The following is a 24579-nucleotide window of genomic DNA, read 5'->3' as shown; positions in this document are numbered from 1 at the left end:
AGAACTTTCATTGGCGTCGTTCCGAATAATTTACGCCTAATTCTTTTACGAAGTTCTGCTAAATCTATGTTCTGGTTAAAAACCAGTCGCACTGTATTCTCCGATAAAAAAATAACACCATTCTCGGTGTGGCAAACCTCACCATCATAGTAAATAACAGCATTAATACGTTCACTCATCTTCAATTTCTATCCTTCTTAGCCTCTCTAAAATTTTTCTGCTGTAACTTATGCAATCTGAAAACAAATTTTGCATCATTTATAGCCTCAGGCCAAACATGCGCTACTGTAGCAAAAGTGCGTCTACGTGGGAGCTTCTTTGAGTACTTCTGCTGACAAAGCATCCTGCTTAAAGCGTTTTTGACACTATTTGCTCAGAAACGTCTACTCGAAATTATTTTTTCAGGAGCTACTGTAGCAAAAGCACGTCCACGTGGGAGCTTTTTTAAATTAACAAATAGTTTAATTATGTAACCTTAAACCCCAAATCCTTATTTATTTGAGTTTTTACTTAAAAACCCTAAACACTAAACCCTAATCTAATTTTATAAAAATTTATAATTAATTTACTCAAGTAACCCTGAACCCTAATTTATTTGATTTTTCCTTAAAAACCCTTAACTCTAAACCATTATCTGATTTTTAAATATTTTTTAATTAAATTACTCAAGTAACCTTAAACCCTAATTTAATTGATTTTTGTTAAAAAACAATAAACACGAAACCTAATCCAAATTTGAAAAATTTATAATTAATTTAATTGACAAACTCTAATCTCTTATTTATTTAATTTTTTCTCTAAAATTCTAAACTTAAAAACACCAAAACCCTAACCCTAAACTAATAACCCAAAACCCTAATCAGGATACACGCGCAAAACGCGTCCTGAGGAAGCATTTTGCCTACTTGGACATAAAGCACGCCCTTAAGGGAGCGATTTCTGTCCACGTAGACAAAACGCTTCTTCAAGGACGCATTTTTCTGTCACGTCCCCTGACATCGCGCTGACGTGGACGCACTTTCGGAGAAATAGGGCCATTCTAGTAAATAATTATTTACTGGGCCCATTTCGATAAATTTTTTAAAAAGTAGGCTTTTATATGTAATTTGCCCATACATAAGTTGTTTACAATCCACCTATAATCATTTTTTTAACATTATACATATTTTTTTACAGTTTATGTTCAGAGCTCGTAACTACCACTCTCAACAATATTATCTCTAAGGTTCAAACTTACGCTCTTCTCTTAAGAATACAATCTATCTTACCATTGCACTGACCACTTGTTGGTCCACTTATAATCATTTTTAATTTTAAGCCTATAATCATTTTTAAATTTAAGGTTCTTCATATAAAATATTTTTTTATTTACTCGCTCTTTTTTCTTGCTAGGTAATAAAATTAAATTTGTAAAAGGCGGAAAAGAAAGAAAAATCACTTTCACCGAGAGCAGACTAGAGGTGATCATGGGTTAGGCTACTCGGCCTGGCCCGACGGTCCGCCTGAAAAATGAGAGGGTTCAGGTAAAAATATAGGCCCGAAATATGGGTTTGGGCAAAAAAACGAGACCCGTTTAGAAAACAAGCTGGGCCTCGGGTAAAATTTTTTTTAGCCTGGGTTCAGCCCGGCCCGAATTATATATTAAATATATATTACTTTTAATCAATTATACTTTTTAATCAAATATATATTAAATATATATATTTTTTTTGTGTTATAAAATTTAATATGGGTTGAGCCAAATCGGGCTTAACAATTTTTTTACGGTGAGCTTAGACAAATTTTTAGACCCTTATTTCGGACTGAACCACGCGTCTATTTTTTAATCAAATTTTTTTTAGGGTGAGTTTGGACAAAACAGACCTAAAATTTTGTAAATCATTTTCACGCATTTAAACAACGCCACCAACCCAACGCCATTACGACTAAGTCAAACACGTAACTCGTTTTCTTGTTTCGGACCCATCAAGAAAGACCGTCGACTCTCTCTACGCCAGATTTCCAGTGCGAGAAAGAGTCCACTCAAAAAGTAAAAATTATTCAATACACTGGACGCCCAGCGCCGCCGATTCGAGCCCGATCGTAACTTTCCGGTAAGTTTCCTGAACTTTTCTCCAACTTTTGTTTATCATACGACCAAAATTAAAATTTCCGTTTGGTTCCTGAGAGAATGAGAAGTAATTGACAGGCCGAGTCTAATTTAGTGGAGAATTCGTTGCCACAGGATAATCTTGAGAATTTGGTTAGGTTTTTCTCCTTTTATATTTATAAACAGAGGCAATTCAGAATTCTGCTGCATTAGTTCAGCGTATTGCTATCTTGGCATTTTGATAGTGACATTCCAATTTCAGTGTTCATTTGAATGAATCATATATGAAAGCTTAATTTCTGAGAAACTAGAAAAATTGATTGTGAGCTATTTTAATAATTTCATCAATTTATAACATTTTGGATGGAACATATAGTTTTGTAAATGTCTATGTCTATGTTTCATGCATCGACGTTAGTGTATTGCTATGTAATTATGAAGTTTCTTGCTCTTAATGTTGTTCCGTTTTTCCTGCAGGGGGAATGTAGGTGATGTAAATCTGTAATCCATTTTGTTTCAATGGACAGTGAAGTCCTAGAGGAGGAGGATCGAGTATATTGGTGTTGACTGTTAGAAGGATTTTTAAAGTGTGATGCATATTATGCTTTACTCTAGGTAATACGTTTCATCTATTAATGATGAATATAGAACGTAGCTCAGAGTTGAATGAACAGCCTCAGATGCTTCCTCCTCCACCTGGGACCTTTATAGATCGTGAAGAACTTATCCAGCATGTTGGTGAATTTGCTGTATCGCAAGGGTATGTGGTTACTATTAAGCAATCTAAGAGGGACAAAGTGGTAGTCCTTGGCTGTGACAGAGGAGGTGTCTATCGTAACAGGAGGAAACCTATTGATGAGTCTGCTGCTGAATGTATTCGCAGAAGGAGAACTGGTTCTCGACTTACAAACTGTCCCTTTGAAGTTGTTGGTAAAAAGGATGATGGGTTGTGGGTACTTACTGTTAAAAATGGTACACACAACCACGAACCCTTGAAGGACATTGCAGAACATCCATCCGCTCGTCGTTTTTCTGAGAAAGAAGTCTTGTTAATAAAAGAAATGACAGAAGCTGGATTAAAACCTCGGCAAATTCTAAAGAGACTGAGACAAAGCAACCCTGATCTTCTATCAACACCAAAGCATGTTTATAATGTCAAGGCCAAGCTTCGGCAAGGAAATATGTCAGGTATTTTTTTTCACATCATGAAAAGCACTCTCTGGTTCCTTTTTCATGTTTTCACTTTTTCCAGTTTCGTTGGAGTATATTGTTATTTTAAGTGATGACATGTTTGCATTGCAGTGAGAAATTACAAGTCATTGAAACCTCAGAAATCTGCTGTAAGAAACAATTATCTATCAGTTATGGAGCCATCTTGGAGGCAACATAACCCTCCGGTAAGCTTTAGTTTTTGTTCAACACCACTTAGGTCACAAAGTTGTAGCCCACCTACTTGGAATGAGGGAGAGCTTTAGTGCTTAAATGAATTATTCTCTTCTGTCTTCACTCTATAATCTCCCTCCCTCCTTATTGGATTTTTCTCTGAAATTTCATTGGAATTAAACTATCTTGGTGCTGCATGTCAGAGGGTTCCCAATCTCATCGGGGGCAGATTTGTTGATTCACAGTCATTTGCTTCAATTGATGTTATAAACCCTGTGAGTACCCGTAAAAGTTTCCATTTTAGTTACTCATGACTGTCAAGTTATAAATAGATGATTGGGTTTCCTTTTCATAATCATTTCATTTATAATTCTTCATAGGCAACACAGGAAGTGGTTTCTCAAGTTCCTCTGACTACAAATGAGGAGTTCAGAGCAGCAGTTTTTGCAGCAAAGCGGGCTTTCCCATCATGGCGTAACACTCCAAGTACCATCCGACAGCGTATAATGTTCAAGTTTCAAGAGCTCATTAGGAGAGACATTGTAAATACTTAGAATTCCATATGTTCTGTTCTTGATTGGCACTTATCTTTTATTGATGGGAAATATCATTATGGCCCCAGGATAAGCTTGCTATGAACATTACCAATGAACACGGGAAGGCATTGAAGGATGCGTACGATGATGTCTTGTGTGGGTTAGGTCAGTATCTCTTTTCTATTTTAATGTCTTATAATTTTCTTTCTCATTTAGTATGTTTTTTGAATAAACCTTCTAGTAATGGTTTGCTTTATAGTTTTTGATTTTCCTTGCTAGAGGTGGTTGAACATGCTTGTGGATTGGCGAATTTGCAAATTGGTGAATTTGTTTCCAATATATCTAATGGAGTTGATTCTTATAGCATTAGAGAGCCTCTTGGTGTTTGTGCTGGTATTTGTCCTTTCGAATTTCCAGCTATGATCCCTTTATGGGTAAGCTTAGTTTGCTTTTAGTCCAAGTTCATAGCATGGTTGTCTAATATCAATCTGTTTACTTAGCTTGATGAGTAATAGGATTACTTAGTTGTTATGAGCAATAGGATTATTTGGTAGTTATGAGCAATGGGATTACTTAGTAGTTATAAACTTATAATCCTCTACTAAAAGAATGAAACTGATTTTAGAGTTTGATGTAACTTCATAATGCAAGAGGTTCTTTTGTTTTGATGTTTACTTTTGTCAATCGGTTACAAGAACAGTAGCAGACTAGCCTCCTGGGTTTCACATTCTGATCAATGATAACTGATAGAAACATTTTAATTTAGTTGTTTTAGTTTACCCTCATTCACTTTCCTTTTGATTTTTTTACCTGCAGATGTTTTCCACTGCAGTTACTTGTGGTAATACTTTTATACTAAAGCCGTCAGAGAAGGATCCAGGTGATAGCTATTTTGTACCATTTGCCTACATGAAATTATAGTAACTTTATCTTTGTTCTTAATGATGTTAAAAATCCTATTCCAGATATGTGAAACTTGCTTTCCAGGTAAGGCATTGAACATGTACACTATTATGTGCAGACCTGTCATGTATATAGCAAGAGCCATTTCTTTTAAGCACTGGTGAAATCCTCGAGTCTCACGTGGTAGGATTGCATTGAGATAATTTCCTTTTACATTTGGATGCATTCTTTAATGGAGATTTGACTCATTACTGTATAGGGAAAAAAACGTCAGTTGTTGCTAAGAACTTGAAAAGTGTTGAAGCCACTTCATACTTAGAAGGTTAAAATGATAAGAGCTTTGAAATGCATATGGAGCATGGTTGCAAATTTGAGTGAGCTTTGGCATGACTTATTATTGTTTCTCAATCTGAACTCAAACATTTGAAGCATTCTACAGCTTTAGCTAAATATTTACAAATGAGAAGATAAAGCTCCTATTTTAAGCAAATCTTATTTGATGATTCATTGTTCCTACATAAGGCTGTTGTTCTCAAAGTGTATAACTGATATGTTCTCATTTTCTTTCAGGGGCTGCTGTGATGCTTGCTGAGCTAGCAGTGGAGGCTGGCCTGCCTAATGGTGTCTTAAATATTGTTCATGGCTCCAATGTAAGTTTTTGAGTTTGGACTTACAGTTGTTTATTGGTTCATATCCTTTATTAATAGCATCCCTTGAAATGCTTCAGAGGATGAGCATGCAACCTTCTTTTATTATCAACAATGTTTTTTTTCAACAATATATTGAGTGAAGGTGTTCTGTTGGGTTTATGACATTGATTTGTCCATCACATTAGTCGTTTCCATGATCCAGTCTGTATTTTGATTAGGTTAAAATATGCTCGAAGTCCCTATATTCTTCAAACATTTGGAATTTAGTCCCTCTACCTTTTCGATGTAAAAATGCAAGTCCAATTGTTAACATTGTTCAAATTCTTCTATTAAATTCATGTTTATTATGTCACTTTTTCGGTTACATGGTTATCAAGTGAGTATTTTTTTAATTTCAAATTGTCACACCAGCAAATTTAATAGAATAATTTTAATAGTGTTAACAATTGGACCTAAATTTTTAAATCCAGGGGCTAAAATTCCTAGAAATAAAAGTAGAGGGACTAATTCCAAATATGCAGAGTACAGGAACTTGGAGTATATTTTAACCTTTTGATTATTTGGCGTTGTACTATATGCAATATCTCTATTTTTACTTACTTATTACTGGGTTCTATTGTGCTTCCCTTTGATTTTGTTTAGGAAATCATTAGTACCATATGTGATGATGATGACATCAAAGCTGTATCTTTTGTTGGTCCAAGTACTGTAAGTTATTCAGTCATTACTTACTATTACCTTCACATTATGTTTTTTTTTCCTGTTTACTTTTATGATCATCGTGGCAAGTTAAGCATGGACATGGGAAATCCCCTCTTTCTGGTCTTGTACCATTGTCTGTGATGAAATTCGGAAACACAGCAAAACACGTTGGCAACAATTCCACACATTGAAAAGAATTGAAGTGCACATGGTCCAACACAGTCAACAGATGTGTGGACAAAGGATGAAAAATTGAGATGAGGGAAATAAAAATTTTGGGGGTTAAAAGAGCTCAAACACTGAGGTTCACATTAGTGTTATGGGTGACAATGATGAGCTAGTTTCTGATACCTGGAGCAGAGAGGCAGAATGAAGTCTGGTGTTCTTGAAAGAATAAGAGCTTAGATAGGGAATGAGAAAGAATAGATAGAGAAGAAGAGGAAGGGAAAAATGATGCCTTTAATGATGAATAGTTGCCAAAATCTGTAGAACAGAGGCAGAGAGAATACTATCGGATATAGACAGAAGAATAAGGGAGAACGAGGGGGAGTTCTAATTTTTGTCTAGACATGAAACACACTTTTTGGGAGAAGGAAACAAGATAATCCAATCTTGACTCATTTCGGCAAAATAGCACAATTCAATTTGTTTCGATCCTATAATCTGGTTTAATTCCAACTTTTAGTTTGTAAAATAATTAATTATATATTAAAAATTTAGATCAAGTCCAATTAAGAATTTTTAAGTTCACAAACGATTTGATTATATATTAATGAAAAGTACCAATATTTATGTTCGCATTGAATACTTCTATATAAAAAAAATTAAAAAATCTCTATTGCCATGTCCGGCGACCTATATTCTCATTTGCTAGGAACTGGCATGTTGCCTTGTCTGTGTATGTTTTATCCGTATAAAAATTGTCTTTCTTAAGTTAGGTTTAACATGGTTGATTATGGATTTATGTGTTAAGAGTTCTGAAGGGTTGACAACTACTAAAAGTACAGTCATGACATCTAATCCTTAAGACAGGTCTGTATTTTGATTAGTTTTTTTTCTTCTTCTAGGAAATGTGAACAGTGGCAACCTAAAGGTTTCTTGAGAATGTGAGAATACTTAATGATAGAAAGAGGAGGTTCTTCTGTTTAGAACAATGGATAATATTAGAATGAATTTATAGATTTGGCAAACATAGCAAAATCCATATAGTTTTCTTGCCCTGCTCTGTTGAACTCCTTGAAACTGTAAATAGATGCAACTTATGTATCAATAATTGGTGATCAAAGGTTTGTGGTTCAATTTGTGTCCAAAATCATGGAAGTATTCTTGTTGTTCTCTCCCATAGGTCATTTGAATTTTGAAATCTTTGCTGGTTATTGATCTCTCATAGAGCTTTTGACCATGTATTAGTATGTACTTCTTACTAATTACTGTTTTGCATGTTTTTAACTTTTACTAGGCTGGTTCTTATGTGTATTCTAGAGCTTCTGCTAAAGGAAAGCGTGTTCAGGTACTTTTTGGGAAACCAATCTGTTATTTTTCTACAAACATTCTAGTAGCTGTCTTGCCCTGGCAAATTATCTGAGTTTGATGTTAATTTTTCTGTTTTATCTTTTTCTGAAAGGTTGTTAATTTTGCTTGTCTATTGTTGGTTTTAGTGCAATTTTGGAGCAAAAAATCATGCAGTTGTAATGCCTGACGCAAGCATGGATACTACACTAAATGCTCTAGTTACAGCTGGCTTTGGTGGGGCAGGGCAGAAGCGCATGTCACTAAGTACAGTTGTCTTTGTTGGAGGCTTGACTCCATGGTAGCTGTTTTCTTGCTTATATTTTTGTGACCTATATTTTCTGAGGTCTTAAGCTTCATTTTCTAACAACCATTGATTTATGATCATTCTTTCTCTTAACTATTCTTAATACATCTCTCTCTATATGTTATCTGATTGCTGTAAGTCACCTTATCAGTGGCCTTATTTTCTTTTTCATTTTAATTTTACTTATTAATATATCAAGGAGAGGTTTTCAATCTTCCAATCTTCTGTTTATTTCATTTATTTTTCATTTGGATTGATGAGGAAATATATGCTCACATATGTGAGGATTTTCCCTTGTTCCCTCATATAAAGTTAAAGGCTTTGGGCTGAAAAGAGTCAGTCCCAGCTTTGGCCTACACCAAATAATGGTGTGGACATATTTATTTTAATTTAAATTATTTTCAATAGTAAAACTCATTGTAAAACTGAGTTTGGCTGTTTTCTAAAAAAGGGGAAAATAGCCTACACCATCACAAAGTTATTTTTCTGGTATCTGCAGCCAAGACTCCTAAATAGCAAGAGCATTTTAATGGGAAAAACTAAGTATAGACTTACCAAGAATAGAGGCATCTAGGTTTTTTTCGATGTTATTTTTATTTTTATTTCATATTTAGAACCGCCAACCTTTCTCCCTTCTCTTCTTGTTCTCTCTTCTTCCTTTTCTGCTTTTCTAATTGGTGTTAGGTTGAAGTTATGTGATTGATTTGAGATGCATTGGTATAAAAGATGTTTGCATGAACTTTTCCTAGGGAAGATAAACTGGTGGAGCGTGCGAAAGCACTTAGAGTACAACCCGGAACAGAACCCGATACAGACATTGGTCCGGTGATTAGCAAGCAGGTACAATCTAATTTATGGTTAACTAAATTTTCATTAATTATATGAAGCCGATATGGTGATTTGGAAGTGAATTCCTTTGAGATATTTTGTGCTGCTTGAGGTGAAACAATTTATAAAATTTTGGTTTGGAGCATGTGTGAGTTGCTTGTTGAACACCATGTATTTTTGCATGTCCTGCTCAATTATGAAACCACATTCTTAAATGGTCGTGGTGGTTGACAGGCAAAGGAACTCATATGCAGATTGATCCAATCAAGTGTTGACAGTGGTGCAAAACTAGTAGTTGATGGAAGAAATATTCTGGTATTTCATTTTGTTTTGAGTTTATCAGTTTGATCTATGATCTGCTTGAATTATGTATTATGGATTTTTTTTTCTTGGCCTCAGTAGCTTTAATTGAAAAGAGAAATGATACTTTTTCCTTGAATATCTATGATCTCATAGGTTTTAAGATTTCTGGTGCTTTCTTGTATTTATGAGCTGATATTGACGCAAATTTCAAGCAAGGGCAGATGCTCTGCTTGTTTGGAGTTTTGACTCTGGTTATAAAGGGATTATTGTGATAGATGTCATTGAGGTTATCAGAATATAGTTGCGGAAGTTTGATCTCTTCTTTTTTGTACCTCAGCCCACTCAAGCGGAGGCAGCATTTTCCTCTGCCACGAACCCCCTCTCCCTGCCCCACTTCTTACATGAAGGCAAATTTAATTATTCACCACATTCATTCACGACTTAAGACTCTGGCAGTGCCATTGGGGAAAAAATTGTTAGGACCTTGCATGCTTCTATCTCAAATTAGTTGTGAATACTAGTTCTTGACCTCCCCATGCTGAAGCTCAAGTCTTTGCAATCTATAATCCACCGAAATTACAGTGAAACTAAAAAATTACTGAACATTAGAAGGTGAAATGTTAACTCATAAAAATGGTCATCTTCTAGTCCAGTTTATTTCTTAGAATGTTTTACCTTTCAAGCTTCTGAAGTTATGCTACAAAAGAATGTCCAAGATTCTCCATGTAACTTGGAATCCAGTGATAAATATGGACCATGGTGACATGCTTAAGTTGGTAGTGGTTATGGTGATCTTTGGTATTATACTGTAGAAAATTTTAGGATGCATGTCCAGAAATGCAGTTTTACTTCGAAATTTGAGAAAAGTCAAATGGGCCTTGTTCAAATGGTTACCTTATGAATAATGTAGGTTCCAGGGTATGAGCATGGTAACTTCATTGGCCCAACAATCTTATCCAATGTCAAGGTCAGCATGGAATGTTACAAGGTATAAACATTCCTTGCAAAGATACGATTTCTCATATAAGTAGAGACTTGAAGTCTATATTCAATCAAAATACTTAATGAGAATTTCTTAGCTGATACAGGAGGAAACTTGTGGCCCGGTTCTCCTGTGCATGGAGGTTTGCTACTTATTGCTGTTTCAGTTTGTATGACGCTCCAATTGGGAAAGTTTGTTGTGTATGTAAGACATGCTGATATATGTATTTTTTTTCTTATCGTTGCACAGGCAGACAACATAGAAGAGGCTATAGACATTGTTAACAGGAATAAGTAATGTTCCAATTCCAACATCCCTAGATTCCCTCATCATACAAAACTTTTGCAGCTTTTTATTTACCTTATACGTTCCTCTTACAGATATGGCAATGGAGCTTCAATATTTACTACATCAGGTGTAACAGCAAGGAAATTTCAAACCGAGATTGAGGTTGGGCAGGTAATGCAGCAGCCATTGTCCCCATGAGTTGGCTATATGTTATAAAAAATGGTTGATCTTCTTTTAATGGGTGTATTTGACACAGGTTGGCATCAATATTCCAATTTCAGCCCCATTCCCTTTTTCTTGTTTTACAAGCTTAAAGCCATTGTTCGCCGGTGATATCAATTTCGATGGTATATTTTACATCCTTAGGAAGCTTGTTATTTTTCATTTCTCCCTTGATCAAGATGAGATAATGAAATATTATTATTCTTTTTTTTAATAAACTAATTGTGTATTCATGTGGGACTGGCTCACTCACACAGGCAAGGCAGGAATTCAATTCTACACCCAGATTAAAACAGTTTCTCAACAATGGAAGGATGTAGCAGCAGGCACTAGCAGTGATGTATAAATAACAATAATAATAATAGCAAAATTTGCATGCGTCTGATTCGTAGTTGAGTTCATAATTTTGATATAAAAGACTAACCAGCATATCTCATTTTTAACCCTTTTCCTCCCTATTTTCCTTTTCTTCGATTAATAATGAAGAAATAAGATCGCAATTTCTATATATATATATATATCTATTAAAATTGTAGCCTTTTCTCCTTTTTTTTGGATGTCCTTTTGCGTAACGTAATGGGATACCATGAATTATCAGTATAGATTAACTGGCTGTATGCAATTGAAATTTTCCAAATCAAGACTTAAAAAAAAAAGAAAATTAATGTTTGGTTTAATCTTCATTATGCTTGTATTCTTCTTGTGTTTGTGTATTTTATTTTCTAATGGTTGGTGGGCCTTTTATCCGATTTTATAGGTTATCTAAGACCCCTTTGGTTGATCACTATGCCTAGAATTGAGGTTTGACCAATGAAATTTATTTATTTTTTTCGGGTATACTTTTTAAATTATTCGCAGCCCTCAAGCCTAAAACTAATTAAATTTGTTAATGTAATAATAACAATGTCGTTCGAATTTAGTCGATTTGACTAATGAAATGTAGAATTGGATTTAATATATATTTATATGAAATTTAAGGTATAATCACAATTCTAATTATTTATTAATATATAGATAATTATAATCAAAATTAATTATTATAAATTATAAAGTATTAGTAATAACCGATTGAAAGTTAAGATTTCAAACTTTCATTAAGTCAAAGCCTTACTAACTTGATTTGTTTAATATATTATTTAACTAAAAGTATAATATATTTATTTAATTTTAATTTTAATATTATACAATGTTAGTATATCTTATACACACAATGATTTTTTAATTTTTATTTTTGGTGAAAACACACAATGAAATTTTCGATTTTCCAGTTTGCATCAAAGCAAATGCTCATTATTCGATTTTTATCTGACTTGACCATGATAAGCTTTGGTCTTTAGTAATCTTATAATTTATTTATTTTTTTAAAATAGTAGATAAGAATAAGGGGTGGATGTATGAGTAAGCGCACTCGCATGATTTGGTAATGGCAAATAAGCCAACGCGGGCAACTGTCTGGATTGGCACTGCCAAATAAGATTCCTTCGGATTACGTTTCTTACTAATAATTAATTATAATTAATAATATTTACCATCAAAGAAGATCGCAATTATTTATTTATTTATTTATTTTGGTATTGTCTTGTACTGATAAAAATACTGGAACAAGCAGTTCACTATATCAAGAAAATATTGCTTTCACTCTCTTGATGATCTTAACATACAGCGAGCTTATTCACAGAGGAAAATGATGATGCGATTTTCACTTCAAAAAGGTAAACAAAAACTTAAAAAAACAAAATCAATTAAAAGAAAAAAAAGGACGAATTTCATTTATTTGTTTAATTTTTTATTATTTTGCTGTTCCCTTTTGTTGCAGTGAAGAATTTACCGGCTTTAAGGCCTCAGGTTTTGGCTTCTGCGAGTCCTCGTTTCTCTACTGCTACTGAATCTTCTTTTAATCACCGTAATCCTTCGGTATAACGCTTTTGCTTCTATTTATCGTTCTTCCAATGATATGTGTATTTTTGGTTCTATCGAGATCCCTTTTTTTAATGCAAAATGGTATTTATTCAATTCTTTTTTATGTATTGATCGGATTGGGTTTTATACAGAGGGTTCCTAATCTTATAGGAGGTGCTTTTGTTGATTCGAAATCAACATCAACCATTGATGTTATAAACCCTGTGAGTGTCTCATCCTAATCTTTTTTATAGATAAGAATATTCAGCTCTTGGAGTTAATTGTAATATATGTTAGTTTGGAAAATTAAATAGGCGACACAAGAAGTTGTTTCACAAATTCCTTTAACTACAAATGAAGAGTTCAAAGCTGCAGTGGCTGCAGCAAAGCAAGCTTTCCCGTCATGGCGAAATACCCCAATTACAACTCGTCAGCGTATTATGTTCAAACTCCAAGAGCTTATTCGTAGGGATATGGTAAAGCATGAGCTCAGTTCAGGTTTTTCTTTGTGTAGTAAGTTTTTTGTATAGATGCTTTTTTAGCTAATGAATCTATTCAATCTTTATTTTGTTTTTAGGATAAACTGGCGAAGAATATTACAACTGAACAGGGCAAGACATTGAAGGATGCTCATGGAGATGTCTTTCGGGGACTTGGTCGGTAACTATATCCTTCAATGTACTGTTTGAGTTGGTAGCAGAAATCGTCAACCTTAACAGTGTTAAAGATTAATATTTTTTTCCTTCTCCTTTTTTGTTTTATTTTCTGGACTTTTTTCATATAGAGGTGGTGGAACATAGTTGTGGAATGGCAACCCTGCAAATGGGAGAGTATGTCCCCAATGTAGCTAGTGGAATCGATACATATAGTGTTAGAGAACCACTAGGTGTTTGTGCTGGGATTTGTCCCTTCAACTTTCCAGCAATGATTCCCTTATGGGTAAGTCTTCATTTTATACATAGTAGTTTCAATTTTTACAGCATAGCAATTGTTGGCTATCTATTTCTAATTTATACTTTTTTGTCCCCCTATTAAATTTCGGGCTTATGAACTTTAATGGATTCTCATTTCTCATTAATCAGCATTTTAGTGCAATTATTTTTCTTCATAAACTTAGGAACTCATACCAAGCAGTTTGGTTCTTCACTAATATTGATTGTATAGATGGTAAAGTATAAACTTTATTGCTTCTTCCTAGTTTTGGTAGTAAGTTGTTGCCTACTTCCAGAAAGGCCGTTTTTATCAAATCCATACAAGAGAGAAGTTAACATATGGTTTTTTATTTTATTTTACTGCAGATGTTCCCTGTTGCAGTTACATGTGGTAATACTTTTGTTTTAAAGCCATCGGAAAAGGATCCTGGTGAGTTCAACCTAATAATTGTATGATGTAGTATCTGGGGCATTGTTTTCACTCATTATGTTGTCATGTGTCCATCCTTGGAGGACAAAATGTTGCTATAGCTTGTTTTATTGTGGCTGGTCGTTAAAGATCTTATTTGGATGTTGATGTGCCATACATGGGTGGGACATTATCATTTGAGTTTTCCTTGTAATTACTATTGTTACTACCTTAATTTTTTCAGTTACATAAGAAAAGGACAACTTGGTTGTCGTTCCTTTGTTCTTACATGACTTCACTTTACTCTCCAACTCTTTTCTTAAAATGCCTTTTTTTTTTACTTTCCAGGGGCATCCATAATGCTGGCTGAGTTAGCAATTGAAGCTGGTCTGCCCCCGGGTGTCTTAAATATAGTTCATGGCACCAATGTAGGTTCCTCATTAACATGATTTTATGAAGTCCACAGTTTTATTTATCTTTATTTCTAATATATAGATCTATTTGCAGAGTTGCTATTCTTTAAATGTCACTTTGAATATCGAAGTAATAATTTTTCAGTAAATGTACAGTTTGATTACCATCTGCAGGCCAAAAAAACACATATTTTTCTTCAATGTTGTATAAGTAGCATAAATGTATAATGTTTCATTTAATTGATTCTACCATAAAAATTCTAATGTCTTTTTCTGTGGCAGGACATTGTTAATGCTATTTGTGATGATGATGATATCAGAGCTATATCATTTGTTGGTTCTAATACTGTAAGTATGCCTTTTGTGTCCAAAGCACACAGATGACTATCATTGCGACCTTTCAGAAATTTGAGTTCTAAATAGTTCTCTTCTTTAATTGTTTTGGTTTTTGCTCTTAAAATTGCTTGTGATAACCTGATGTAACAACTTTGTGAAGTACCAAAGATTCTTTGACCAATGCAGGACCAAATATGAGAAATTCATTCTTCGCTTCTTTCATAACATTTTTTAATGTCTTCAATGAAGTAGGTCTTGCCATTTGTTTCTCCTAGGATCAACTCTTCACGTCTAACACTATGAAGTCTTAATGATGTCCCTAGTTGTTTTCAAGATGTAAACTATTTTATCATGTGCATCGTCTCCTTCATGTTTAATTTTCTCCGGCACCTTAGACATCTTCCTTTGCCTATATAGTATCTTTTGGTACTTCATGGGTAAATTGCCATGGCTATTTCTGTTGTGATATGACTGTTATTGTCCTAAACTTCTTTTTGCGATTCATGAAAAGGCATTGATGTTTCACAAAGCAGTTCAGTATTTTGGTTATATTCTTCTTGATGTTTTCTTTTTAATTTTTTGAAGGCTGGCATGCACATATATGGAAGAGCTTCTGCTAAAGGAAAACGTGTGCAGGTATCATTTAACTTACATTATAAGCAATACATGATTTATCTCCTAGTGAGATGATCACTTCTGTTAAGCCACCATATCCACATCAGTTAAGTTTACAATTTGCTATTTCCTTATACTCAGGTTTGGCCTCTCCAACTTGCTGATTAGTAATAGTTTGGATGCTTAACAACTTATATGACTTTCTAAAGTTGAACTAAGTTTCCTTCTCAATTAAATATTTTTCTCAGTCCAATATGGGGGCCAAAAATCATGGCATTGTCATGCCTGATGCAAACAAGGATGCTACACTAAATGCTCTACTTGCTGCTGGTTTTGGTGCTGCGGGACAAAGGTGCATGGCACTTAGCACAATAGTCTTTGTTGGTGACTCTGAATCATGGTATTGTGTTTTTCCTCTGTCTTCTTGTAATTTTGGGAAGCTATGATTAAGGGGGTTCCTGAACTTTCCAGGTTGAATGACCTGGTTGAACGTGCCAAAGGTCTTAAAGTTAATGCTGGAATTGAACCCAATGCAGACCTTGGTCCAGTGATTAGCAAACAGGTATTGCGTGTTCAAGATATTTCCCACCTTTTCTGGACAACTGCTAACATGCCTCTAATTCTCACTAAATATAGTAGAAATCATGCCGAAGCTTTTCTTTTTTTTTTTTCTGACAATTTGAAAAGCCCTAATTCTCTGGGAGGACGACGTGAAATCTATTATTTATCCTAGGCCTAGGTCTGGGCCCACCTGTATCAAGGTATCAGGTCCATCACTGGGTTGTATAATTTCGTAGAGCATATCTTTCTTCCCTTTTTTCTGCTTTCATCCCCATACTCTTCTTTTATTTAAAAAAAAAGACAGAATAATCCAGAAATATCTGATAAACTACACGAGGTGATGCAAGGATGAGCCCAATCACTCATTATGATCAGGTTATTTGAGTGAATGGGTTTATACTTATAAGGTTCTTTCCAGAAGGCGACTGATATAACATATTATTCGGATAATCCAAAACATTGGCCTTGAAGCTGGGAATTCCAGCAAAAAGGTTGTAGCTTGAGCCAACTTGACTCCATCTAGGGGGATGGGGACTAATGACCTCAATCTACCATTTCTGATGTCCCTTTTAATGCTTTCTTTTCATTCTTCTCATTTGTTTGGATCCTTGATGTTTTCATTTGTTCATTGGAATTCTTTTGCTTTTACAGGCTAAAGAACGAATATGCAGGTTAGTTCAATCTGGAGTTGAGCGTGGTGCAAAACTACTGCTTGATGGGAGAAATGTCGTGGTATTTAATATTTCTTCCCTATTCAATTAACTTTTTACTTGTGGCATCATATAGATAGTATATTCCATCTTCAAGATTGAAAAATCCTGATAAAGCGCTTAAAATCATTGAATATTTTGGAGCCACTTAAAACTGGATTTGTCTTGGGCCCTTATTGGCAGCAGAGATTGAAGAATATTTATAGAATATAATAAGATCCAGAGAGAATGAGTTATTACAAAATCCTAATGGTTTGGTGTACCTAAGCTAAGATCTTTCCTCCACCTCCTCCATCTCTTCTTCCCTGATTGGTTTATTGATATCTTTCTGAAGTGGGTTGGTATGGTCCTTGTTAGGTCTTTGTTTCCTTGCTGCTAACTAGATTTTTGAACTTCTCAACAAAAACCTGTTACTAACTATCTATGAGTGACAAAATAGGTTCCGGGATATGAGCAAGGAAATTTTATTGGTCCGACAATTTTAACTGGTGTCACAGCTGACATGGAATGCTATAAGGTATTCATTTCTGTTTATGACTTGTAACGCATTGTTTAATTTGTGGTCATGAAAATACCAGGAGTGGGTAAGAATGACTCTTGAACATTCATAGAAGATACCTTGACTACTCTATTTTGGCCTGTGCAGGAGGAAATCTTCGGCCCAGTTCTTGTTTGCATGAAGGTGAGTTACTTCCCTCTCTGTTTCTTAGCTAATCAAACTTTTAATTGATTAGCATTGCTGACTGTTTCTTCTTTTCATGCCACATGTTCAGGCTGACAGCTTGGAAGACGCTTTAAACATTGTTAACAGAAACAAGTACATCCCGAATCTGACTCTCTTTTGGTCATCCTAAGTTATGCATCAATGTTTGTCTCACTTGTGAGTTGCGCTCTGTTTCAGATATGGTAATGGTGCTTCTATATTTACTACATCCGGTGCTGTAGCGAGGAAATTCCAGACAGAGGTTGAGGCCGGGCAGGTAAAACTGTGGATCAAATATAGTAGGGTATATTGAAAATTGCTCAGAGCTGCAATTACATAACTCATACAAGTACCACTTACGAAACATGATAGGATTAACTGAAAGGTCATTTCTTTGTTGCTTTGAAAGTTCAAATCATTAATATGTTTTGATTGTATTTAGGTTGGCATCAATATCCCCATACCAGTTCCCTTGCCATTTTTCTCATTTACTGGCAATAAAGCATCTTTCGCAGGCGACCTTAACTTTTACGGTAATATATACATAATAACTAACATAGTTCTTCAACTTGCCATCTGCTGATAACCCCCACTTTTCAACCAATCGTTTGACTCAGAAGCTCGTTCTTAATTGCAGGCAAGGCTGGAGTTAACTTTTTCACCCAGATTAAAACAGTTACTCAACAATGGAAGGATTTACCTAGCGGCAGCAGAGTTTCCCTAGCGATGCCAACATCGCAGAAGTTATAACCATGATTGGATTGTTCTTTCAGGAGTTGTAGGTCTGCCATGTACCAATGTCAAGATCTTCACTTAACCACCTTTCAACTGATTCCCTATACTGCTAGTTTATAAGACGGGAAAACGGGAAATAAGATTGTCCTTAATGTTATTTAACTATGGTTGTGGACACATTTTTGTTCGCGGTCACATTTATAGTGGTTGCGGATGTAATGCATGCTATTACTGGCAATTGTGGTAAATATCGGTTGTTAAATCCATCTCTTTTGGAAAAATTCAATACCGGTGGTAGACTAGATTCTCCAAGAGCATATCGCCCTGCGAATAAATTTTTTGCAGGGGCCTTATGCTTCCTTACCCGGATTCTCTGTTTTGGATTTAATTTTTTGTTTGTTTAATTGGTTAACCATTGATGCTCCACCAAAAGCCTCTACTGCTCAATCGGTTTATGCTTCGCTTTCTTCCATTTCCAACGTCCCAAAGACGTATCGTGTTTTATCATTTAGTATGAAACGTAATCCAAAGAGGTTCGAACTGGACTGGTTAGTGAGATTGATTGGTTTGGAAACTGATTAAGGTACCTTTCTAGTATTGAACTGATTTGATCGAAAATTGGTAAAGATCAGTTGAACATGTCAAATCAGGTTTCTTTTTATTTTTTAATATATATTTTTAAATTTTTTATGATTTTTTAATTGAGTCAATCGAACAGATCGAACCAATCAAATTGATAAACTAATGGTTTGATTGATTCAATCGTCGGTCTAGTTCTAAAAGTTTTGATGTATTCTATCAAACACGATGAGTCTTTCAAGTGATAACAATTTGGATTGCTTATTTGAATAAAATTTGAATTTGAATATTAAATTTATTATTTGTTGTAGGTTTGGAACAAATGCAATTAGATACTTTGGATGTCCATTATCCAAATTCATACTACTTATTCAAATTTAGATATTCATATCTAATGGTTACATAATGTTTATAATTTTTATTTTTTATATCTAAAATTGGTAGATTTGAATTTGGATTTTTGCAAAAATGTTTGTAAACTTTGAAATTGATTTTTTTTTATAAATTCAAATATTTAATGGATAATAGTAATTAATTCAAATTCCAACTTGAATAGTAATACTCAAATAATGATCCCAAAATCATTTTACAGTTTTAATGTTTCTAAGAATTTGTATTCATCATTCACAAACTCTGATGGATGGAACAATGATATTGGATAACAAGAAACCTCACAAACTATGTACTATATAGCCCGCTATATTACATGCTGCTGTAAACTAAGAGACAAACAATCTTCGGAACCATCTCTGTTTTTGAACTTTACAGCAGTAAAATAGTTCAAGATCGATTAGACACACTAACTCAAGCAAGCTGACCCCTTCCAAGACTATTCAGTTTAGCTAAGTGCTTCCTTCCCCATAGATGGGAATTCAGATCCTCTGATCGACCGCAGGTTATGTTACATATAGTACACCTAAATTGAGGTATTTTAGTCTTATCATGTTCCTTCTCAACCTGTTGCTGCTGCCCTTGTACGTTTTCACTTGATTTTACATGATTTCCCACCATATTAGTTGTTGGTATTACCTTCTTCCATTCTTCTTTTGGCAGATTAGATTTGCTCATCTCGGTTTTAGGATTCACTGCATTGCTGCATGCTGCTGACGAAGCAGACATTTGGCCTTTGGGAGGTTCATAATTCTTTGAACCTTTTTTCTGGGGTTCCTTGCGGGAAACCTCAGATTGTTTCTGGGGTTCCCTGCGGGAAACCTCAGATTGTTTTACCTTTGAAGCCAAACCAGCTTTGCCTTTACAAGGCTGGTTATTTGCTTGCATTAACTTGTTTTTGTGTTTTCTTCCTCGCAAATGACTCTTCAAGGTTTTCTCGCTCGTGGTTGTCACTTGACACATAGCACAAGTCCATTCCTTCTGAACTTGCTTATCTGAAGATATCTTGGGTAAATCGGGACCCACCTCTCCCATAGTTTCTGAAAGTGTAACAGTAGTATTGTTCACTGTCTGAATGACATTGGGATCGGTTTTCCGAATCTGCAAAAGTGATTCAAGTCAACAATCAGTACTATGAGAAAGGAGGCAACACATAAAAGCTTAATTCTCATTGCATATTCGAAAGGAAAATGAGTATGGAACTTTACCGGAGCAACTTCCGATTTCTCTGCTATTTGCACAGGTTTTATGCCTTTCTGCAATATGCTAGTCTCAGTCCCCTTTGGCAACATTGTCAAAATCAACCATATTAGTATCATATAGAAGACTTATATAAGTTGAATTATTTTACCCAACAACAACATTGTGTCCAATACGCATTCATGTTCAATATTCGTGCTCAATACATATTCAAAAAGAGGGTAAAAGTACTATAGAAGCCTCTCTACTAAGAATCAAATTGCATTTTACCCTATTCACTCGAAAATAGACAAATTAGTTCCTGTAGGTTAGATCAAAGATCAAATTGATCATTTCTATTAAAAAGTTCAGCCATTTCAATTGCTAAAAACTATCGTGGTTAACGGAATAACCAAACAATACCTCATGTTGACGTATTGGACCAGTTTTTAACAGTAGAAACGGATGAAGTTTTCAACAGAATGACCAGTTTGCTCTTTGATCTAACATATAGAGACTAATATACCCATTTTTTTTAGTAAAAAGAGCAAATACAATCCGACTTCAAGTACAACGGCCTCAATGATATTTTTCCTCTATATATGTGCTCGATACATATTGCTACATATAATCCTATATATATGTAGTAAATATTACCTCATTAGCAATAAGTTTCTCTTGAACTTCTGTTGGTCCATGTGCCTTCACACAGTCATCAGCTACTTCAACAAGAAAATTGTCCTTCAAAAACAAGTCTTGTTGCTTCTTGAACCAGTTAATGATAGTTGGCAAATCCATATACAAACATGGATGAACAAAGTGATTATAAACATAAAAGGCACCATCGAAATGGGGTATCATCATCCAACAGACGATGGTTAGCTTCATATATGGCCAAAATGGAAGCCATTGAAGGATCCCCATGAAAGCATGTTCGAACAAGGAAATCAATGAGAAGATAATCCAATAAGTAACTAATTTCTTGGTGTCAGTGTTGGAATTAGCCTCAATTGCCTGAATGGAAGCACGTCTGTTAATAGGCAAACACAACATCATCACCACATTTTTCATATATATATAAAGTACTCAGTAAATTTACCATGGAGTCCCCGGTACTATGATTCAAATTACATTTTACCCCCTCTACTCAAAAAATAAATAAATTAATTTCTCTACATTAGATCAAAGAGCAAATTGAATCTTCTATTAGAAATTTTATCCATTTATGTTGTTAAAAATTGGTCCTTGTAACATCACGTCAGTTTTTAATAGTATAAATGAATGCAAATTTTAACAGAAATGACCAATTTGCTCTTTAATCTAACCGTACAGAAACTAGTTTCCCCATTTTTTGAGTAAACAAAGCAAAAAACAATCAACTCTTAATACAAAAAGCTGCATGTTATTTTTACCAAAGTACTGACTAAGTATATACTTATCAATGCCACATCTTCACTGGACTATTCATAATAATAATAAAAAGAACCCAGGTTTTAAATGATCTTTCAATTTATTCATTATACCATCAAAATGAAATGTCAAAAAGAGTAAAGCTTAAAGCATTGAAAGTATTTTATATATATATGTAAAGGATACTTACAGAGGATACCCTAAAGCAAAGAGAGGCCTGCAAAACCAAAAGAAAATTTTTATTAAGAAATCCATGAACTCATAACATAAAATGAAAATTTTTTCAACAAAAAAAAATCTTGTAGGTTTAAAAAATTGAGAAAAAAATACCAAGCAAGAGAATGAAAGCATATCAATGCAAGCTTGACAAGAGCTTGAAAACCCATGTTGGATTCAACTTTCTTTTAGTTAAATTTATGAGCTGACTGAAGATGCTGAACCTCAGAAAACCTCTTGCAGTAAGCAATGACTGGAAAAAACAAAAAAAAAACAAAAAGCTTACAAAAGAGTTCCACTGAAAAGTCAATATGGTATACTTTGCTTTAATTTAACGCTAAATGATTAATTTGGTCACTCATATTTGTATATTTTTTCAAAATGGTCCTAATTGCATTTTTGAATTTTTTTTTGCCATTAACTTTTGATTTTTTTTTCAAACGGTTCTTTCTAACATATTTAATGAATAAATTTAAGGTTTTAATCTTTCCTTTTCTTTCAAAAGGTTTTAATTTTTTATATGTTTGTTTACAGAGAAATTTTTCTATTGAGTTAATTTTTTTAGATAATTACATTTATTTTCTTTAAATTAAAAGTTATTTTTTAATTTCATGTATTATTCATTTATTTTATTATTTTTTACATGTAATTATCTTATAGGGTTATTTAAGTTATAAATTACATTTCATTAAAAATATTCTAGATATGAAATTTCACATCATCCTCATTAATTTTTTTAACAGTACTTTCATTAAATCGGTTAGAAAAAGCAGTTAGAAAAAAAAACAAAAGTTGAGGGCAAAAAAGTTCAAAAATACAATAAGAATCATTTTAACAAAATATATAAATATTAGTGACCAAAATTGTCATTAAATCTTAATTTAACAACTTTATTTAATATGATACTGGAGTTGGAAATTTTGGTTACAACTTCCGTAGATGCTTAATGTGAAGGTAAACGTCACGCGTTGTAGCCGACAGGGATCGAGACTTGTTTGGTGGGCGAGTACGAAACACGGATACGCGCTAAGCTACTTTATATAGGTTCCTCGTACGGATAAAAAACATGTAGTGGTTGGGCCCGATAGAGGATGCCATTTACTAAATTTTCCATTGCCCTGAAAAGTTGTAATTTCGGCTTTGGCACAAGTTATTAGAAAATATTTTTATTTAAATTGAATTTTTGTAATTTTTATTTTTTTAGGCATAATATATTGTTTGGTAGTTAAGTTTGATATTTGTTTATAATGTAGTATTTGTATTATTTTTTGGTCTAATACAATATTTGTATTTGACAAAAGTTATATATTTTGATACCAGAAGATAACACTGTTAATTTTTTCATTTTTAATTTGAATTTTAAAATTAATTTGATGAAAATTAATTCCTAACATTATTAAGTTTGCTTTTTGAAACTTAAGTTAAAAAAAATATGAAAGGTTGAGAGAATGTTTCAATAAAATCATGAAAGTGGACAATTGGACATCATCTCGTGCCTTCTATGTATTTGAGAAATTTGAATTTTTTTTAAATAATTTCATTATAGGTTCTGATTATATTTTTTTTACATAATGTCTAAAATTACTCATAGCCCCTCTCCAACCCGTAAATAGGAGGATAATGTGCTTCTGCGTACTCAAACCCACGTCATCTTGTATTGACAACAATACTCATGCTAATCGAGTTAAGAGTTAATCGATAAATTTGGATCAGTTTGTAGTTTGAACTATTAATTGGTATAACAATTATGATGTAAAAGTATTATGGAAGCTATTGCATTAGGATTTAGATTGTATTTTTTCCATTTTACTTAAAAATATGTAAATTAGTCATTATACTTTAGATCAAAGAGTAAACTAATCATTTTTGTTAAAAATTTCATCCATTTCTACAATAAAAACTGGTGTGACTAACAAAATAAACAAGCAGATGCACATGGTGTGTCATGTGTGTAATGACCCAAAATTCACAAGCATCGAAAAAGTACATTATCGGGCCTCCGTATTAGTAAACTGAGTCATAAAAAAATTATTTGAAGTAATTATGAGTTTAGTTGAGTACTTAATTAGGTATTAATTGGGTGAATTTAGTTTAATTAAGAGAAACTAGGAAAAAAGACTAAATTGAATTAGGGGTAAAAGTTAAATTATAGATTAATAGAAAATAAAAAGGATTAAAATGACAATTAATCCATTAACAAGAAATGAGGCGGGCATAAGTGATAAACATCTTAGATTTTTATGCTTTATATATATTATATTATATTATTATATATTAAATAAACTAAGGGTGGGCTTGAATGGGCGATTGGATGTGGCGCGGTGTGTTTATCTTACTTTTTGTCTCACGCTATAGTATCTAATCTCACCGCCACCGCTGTTTTACATTAACCGCAGGTAAACGCACCGCACATCTAAACTCATCCTAAATAGATGACAATTGCATGGTAAAGATTAAAGACAAGTGTAATAGTAATAATTATATAGGTACACTTGTAATAAAAGTAAATGTATGCTTAAATAATAAGTAAAATTTTTTTATAATAATATATTATTAATATTATTAGTTAAAATAAAAGAAATAAAGTAAAGTAAGTAAAACAAAAGAAAAAGAAACAAAAGAAGAATAGAAAAGAAACAGAGAGAGACGAAAATAGGGGAAGAAAAATGGAAAGAAAATAAAAGGGGAAATTTGAGATTTTAAAGCTTTAAGATTAATTGGTAAGCTAAATTTAGCCATTTTCTCTTAATTTTGATGTTTTAGAAACTTTAAAATAAAGTTTTGTTGAAA

The 24579-nt window shown here is 33.6% G+C and overlaps 3 protein-coding genes across 7 annotated transcripts; 2 read left to right on the top strand and 1 right to left on the bottom strand.

Moving 5' to 3' along the window:
• The first annotated feature begins 1918 nt into the window (after positions 1-1918).
• On the top strand, positions 1919-11212 carry LOC107908919 (methylmalonate-semialdehyde dehydrogenase [acylating], mitochondrial). 4 transcript variants are annotated; one of them, XM_016836217.2, is made up of 20 exons: positions 1919-2093; positions 2567-3277; positions 3392-3486; positions 3676-3747; positions 3853-4014; positions 4095-4173; positions 4288-4442; positions 4825-4888; positions 5482-5561; positions 6204-6269; positions 7723-7773; positions 7922-8073; positions 8829-8919; positions 9142-9222; positions 10121-10198; positions 10299-10334; positions 10442-10479; positions 10573-10651; positions 10737-10827; positions 10960-11212. In XM_016836217.2, exons 2-20 carry the CDS (start codon positions 2725-2727, stop codon positions 11046-11048), a joined length of 2112 nt encoding a protein of 703 aa, XP_016691706.1. In that variant the 5' UTR covers positions 1919-2093; positions 2567-2724; the 3' UTR covers positions 11049-11212. The 4 variants fall into 4 exon arrangements, with proteins under 4 accessions (XP_016691706.1, XP_016691704.1, XP_016691703.1 ...); XM_016836215.2 differs by having other exon boundaries at positions 10442-10485; XM_016836214.2 differs by having other exon boundaries at positions 10290-10334.
• Positions 11213-12111: 899 nt separating this feature from the next.
• Positions 12112-18263, top strand: LOC107908920 (methylmalonate-semialdehyde dehydrogenase [acylating], mitochondrial). 2 transcript variants are annotated; one of them, XM_016836219.2, is made up of 19 exons: positions 12112-12414; positions 12519-12616; positions 12754-12825; positions 12916-13077; positions 13179-13257; positions 13386-13540; positions 13900-13963; positions 14291-14370; positions 14638-14703; positions 15277-15327; positions 15555-15706; positions 15778-15868; positions 16519-16599; positions 17017-17094; positions 17224-17259; positions 17351-17394; positions 17479-17557; positions 17723-17813; positions 17918-18263. In XM_016836219.2, the coding sequence occupies exons 1-19, from the start codon at positions 12387-12389 to the stop codon at positions 18028-18030; spliced, it is 1620 nt and encodes a 539-aa protein (XP_016691708.1). In that variant the 5' UTR covers positions 12112-12386; the 3' UTR covers positions 18031-18263. The 2 variants fall into 2 exon arrangements, with proteins under 2 accessions (XP_016691708.1, XP_016691707.1); XM_016836218.2 differs by having other exon boundaries at positions 15778-15871.
• A 972-nt stretch (positions 18264-19235) lies between these two features.
• On the bottom strand, positions 19236-22075 carry LOC107908921 (uncharacterized). Its single transcript, XM_016836220.2, has 5 exons — positions 21904-22075; positions 21764-21790; positions 20821-21193; positions 20193-20264; positions 19236-20085 (listed from the first exon to the last, which is right to left on the bottom strand). The coding sequence occupies exons 1-5, from the start codon at positions 21957-21959 to the stop codon at positions 19399-19401; spliced, it is 1215 nt and encodes a 404-aa protein (XP_016691709.1). The 5' UTR covers positions 21960-22075; the 3' UTR covers positions 19236-19398.
• Between the last annotated feature and the right edge of the window lie 2504 nt (positions 22076-24579).

The sequence above is a fragment of the Gossypium hirsutum genome, chromosome D02, assembly GCF_007990345.1.
Source record: "Gossypium hirsutum isolate 1008001.06 chromosome D02, Gossypium_hirsutum_v2.1, whole genome shotgun sequence".
In the NCBI taxonomy this organism is placed as follows: Eukaryota; Viridiplantae; Streptophyta; class Magnoliopsida; order Malvales; family Malvaceae; genus Gossypium; species Gossypium hirsutum.
Note: the sequence above shows the minus strand (reverse complement) of the source record. Positions and strands in the feature narration are given on the sequence as shown.

Coding starts and splice junctions, on each gene's coding strand:
- LOC107908921 (XM_016836220.2), bottom strand. CDS start 21,959: ATGGGTTTTCAAGCTCTTGTCAAGCTTGCATTGATATGCTTTCATTCT. Junction 21,791..21,903: donor TGCTTTCATTCTCTTGCTTG/GTATTTTTTTCT, acceptor TTGGTTTTGCAG/GCCTCTCTTTGCTTTAGGGT. Junction 21,194..21,763: donor TTTGCTTTAGGGTATCCTCT/GTAAGTATCCTT, acceptor GCCTATTAACAG/ACGTGCTTCCATTCAGGCAA.
- LOC107908920 (XM_016836218.2), top strand. CDS start 12,387: ATGATGATGCGATTTTCACTTCAAAAAG. Junction 12,617..12,753: donor TTAATCACCGTAATCCTTCG/GTATAACGCTTT, acceptor GGTTTTATACAG/AGGGTTCCTAATCTTATAGG. Junction 13,541..13,899: donor CAGCAATGATTCCCTTATGG/GTAAGTCTTCAT, acceptor ATTTTACTGCAG/ATGTTCCCTGTTGCAGTTAC.
- LOC107908919 (XM_016836213.2), top strand. CDS start 2,725: ATGATGAATATAGAACGTAGCTCAGAGTTGAATGAACAGCCTCAGATG. Junction 3,278..3,391: donor TCGGCAAGGAAATATGTCAG/GTATTTTTTTTC, acceptor TTTGCATTGCAG/TGAGAAATTACAAGTCATTG. Junction 7,774..7,921: donor CTAAAGGAAAGCGTGTTCAG/GTACTTTTTGGG, acceptor TGTTGGTTTTAG/TGCAATTTTGGAGCAAAAAA.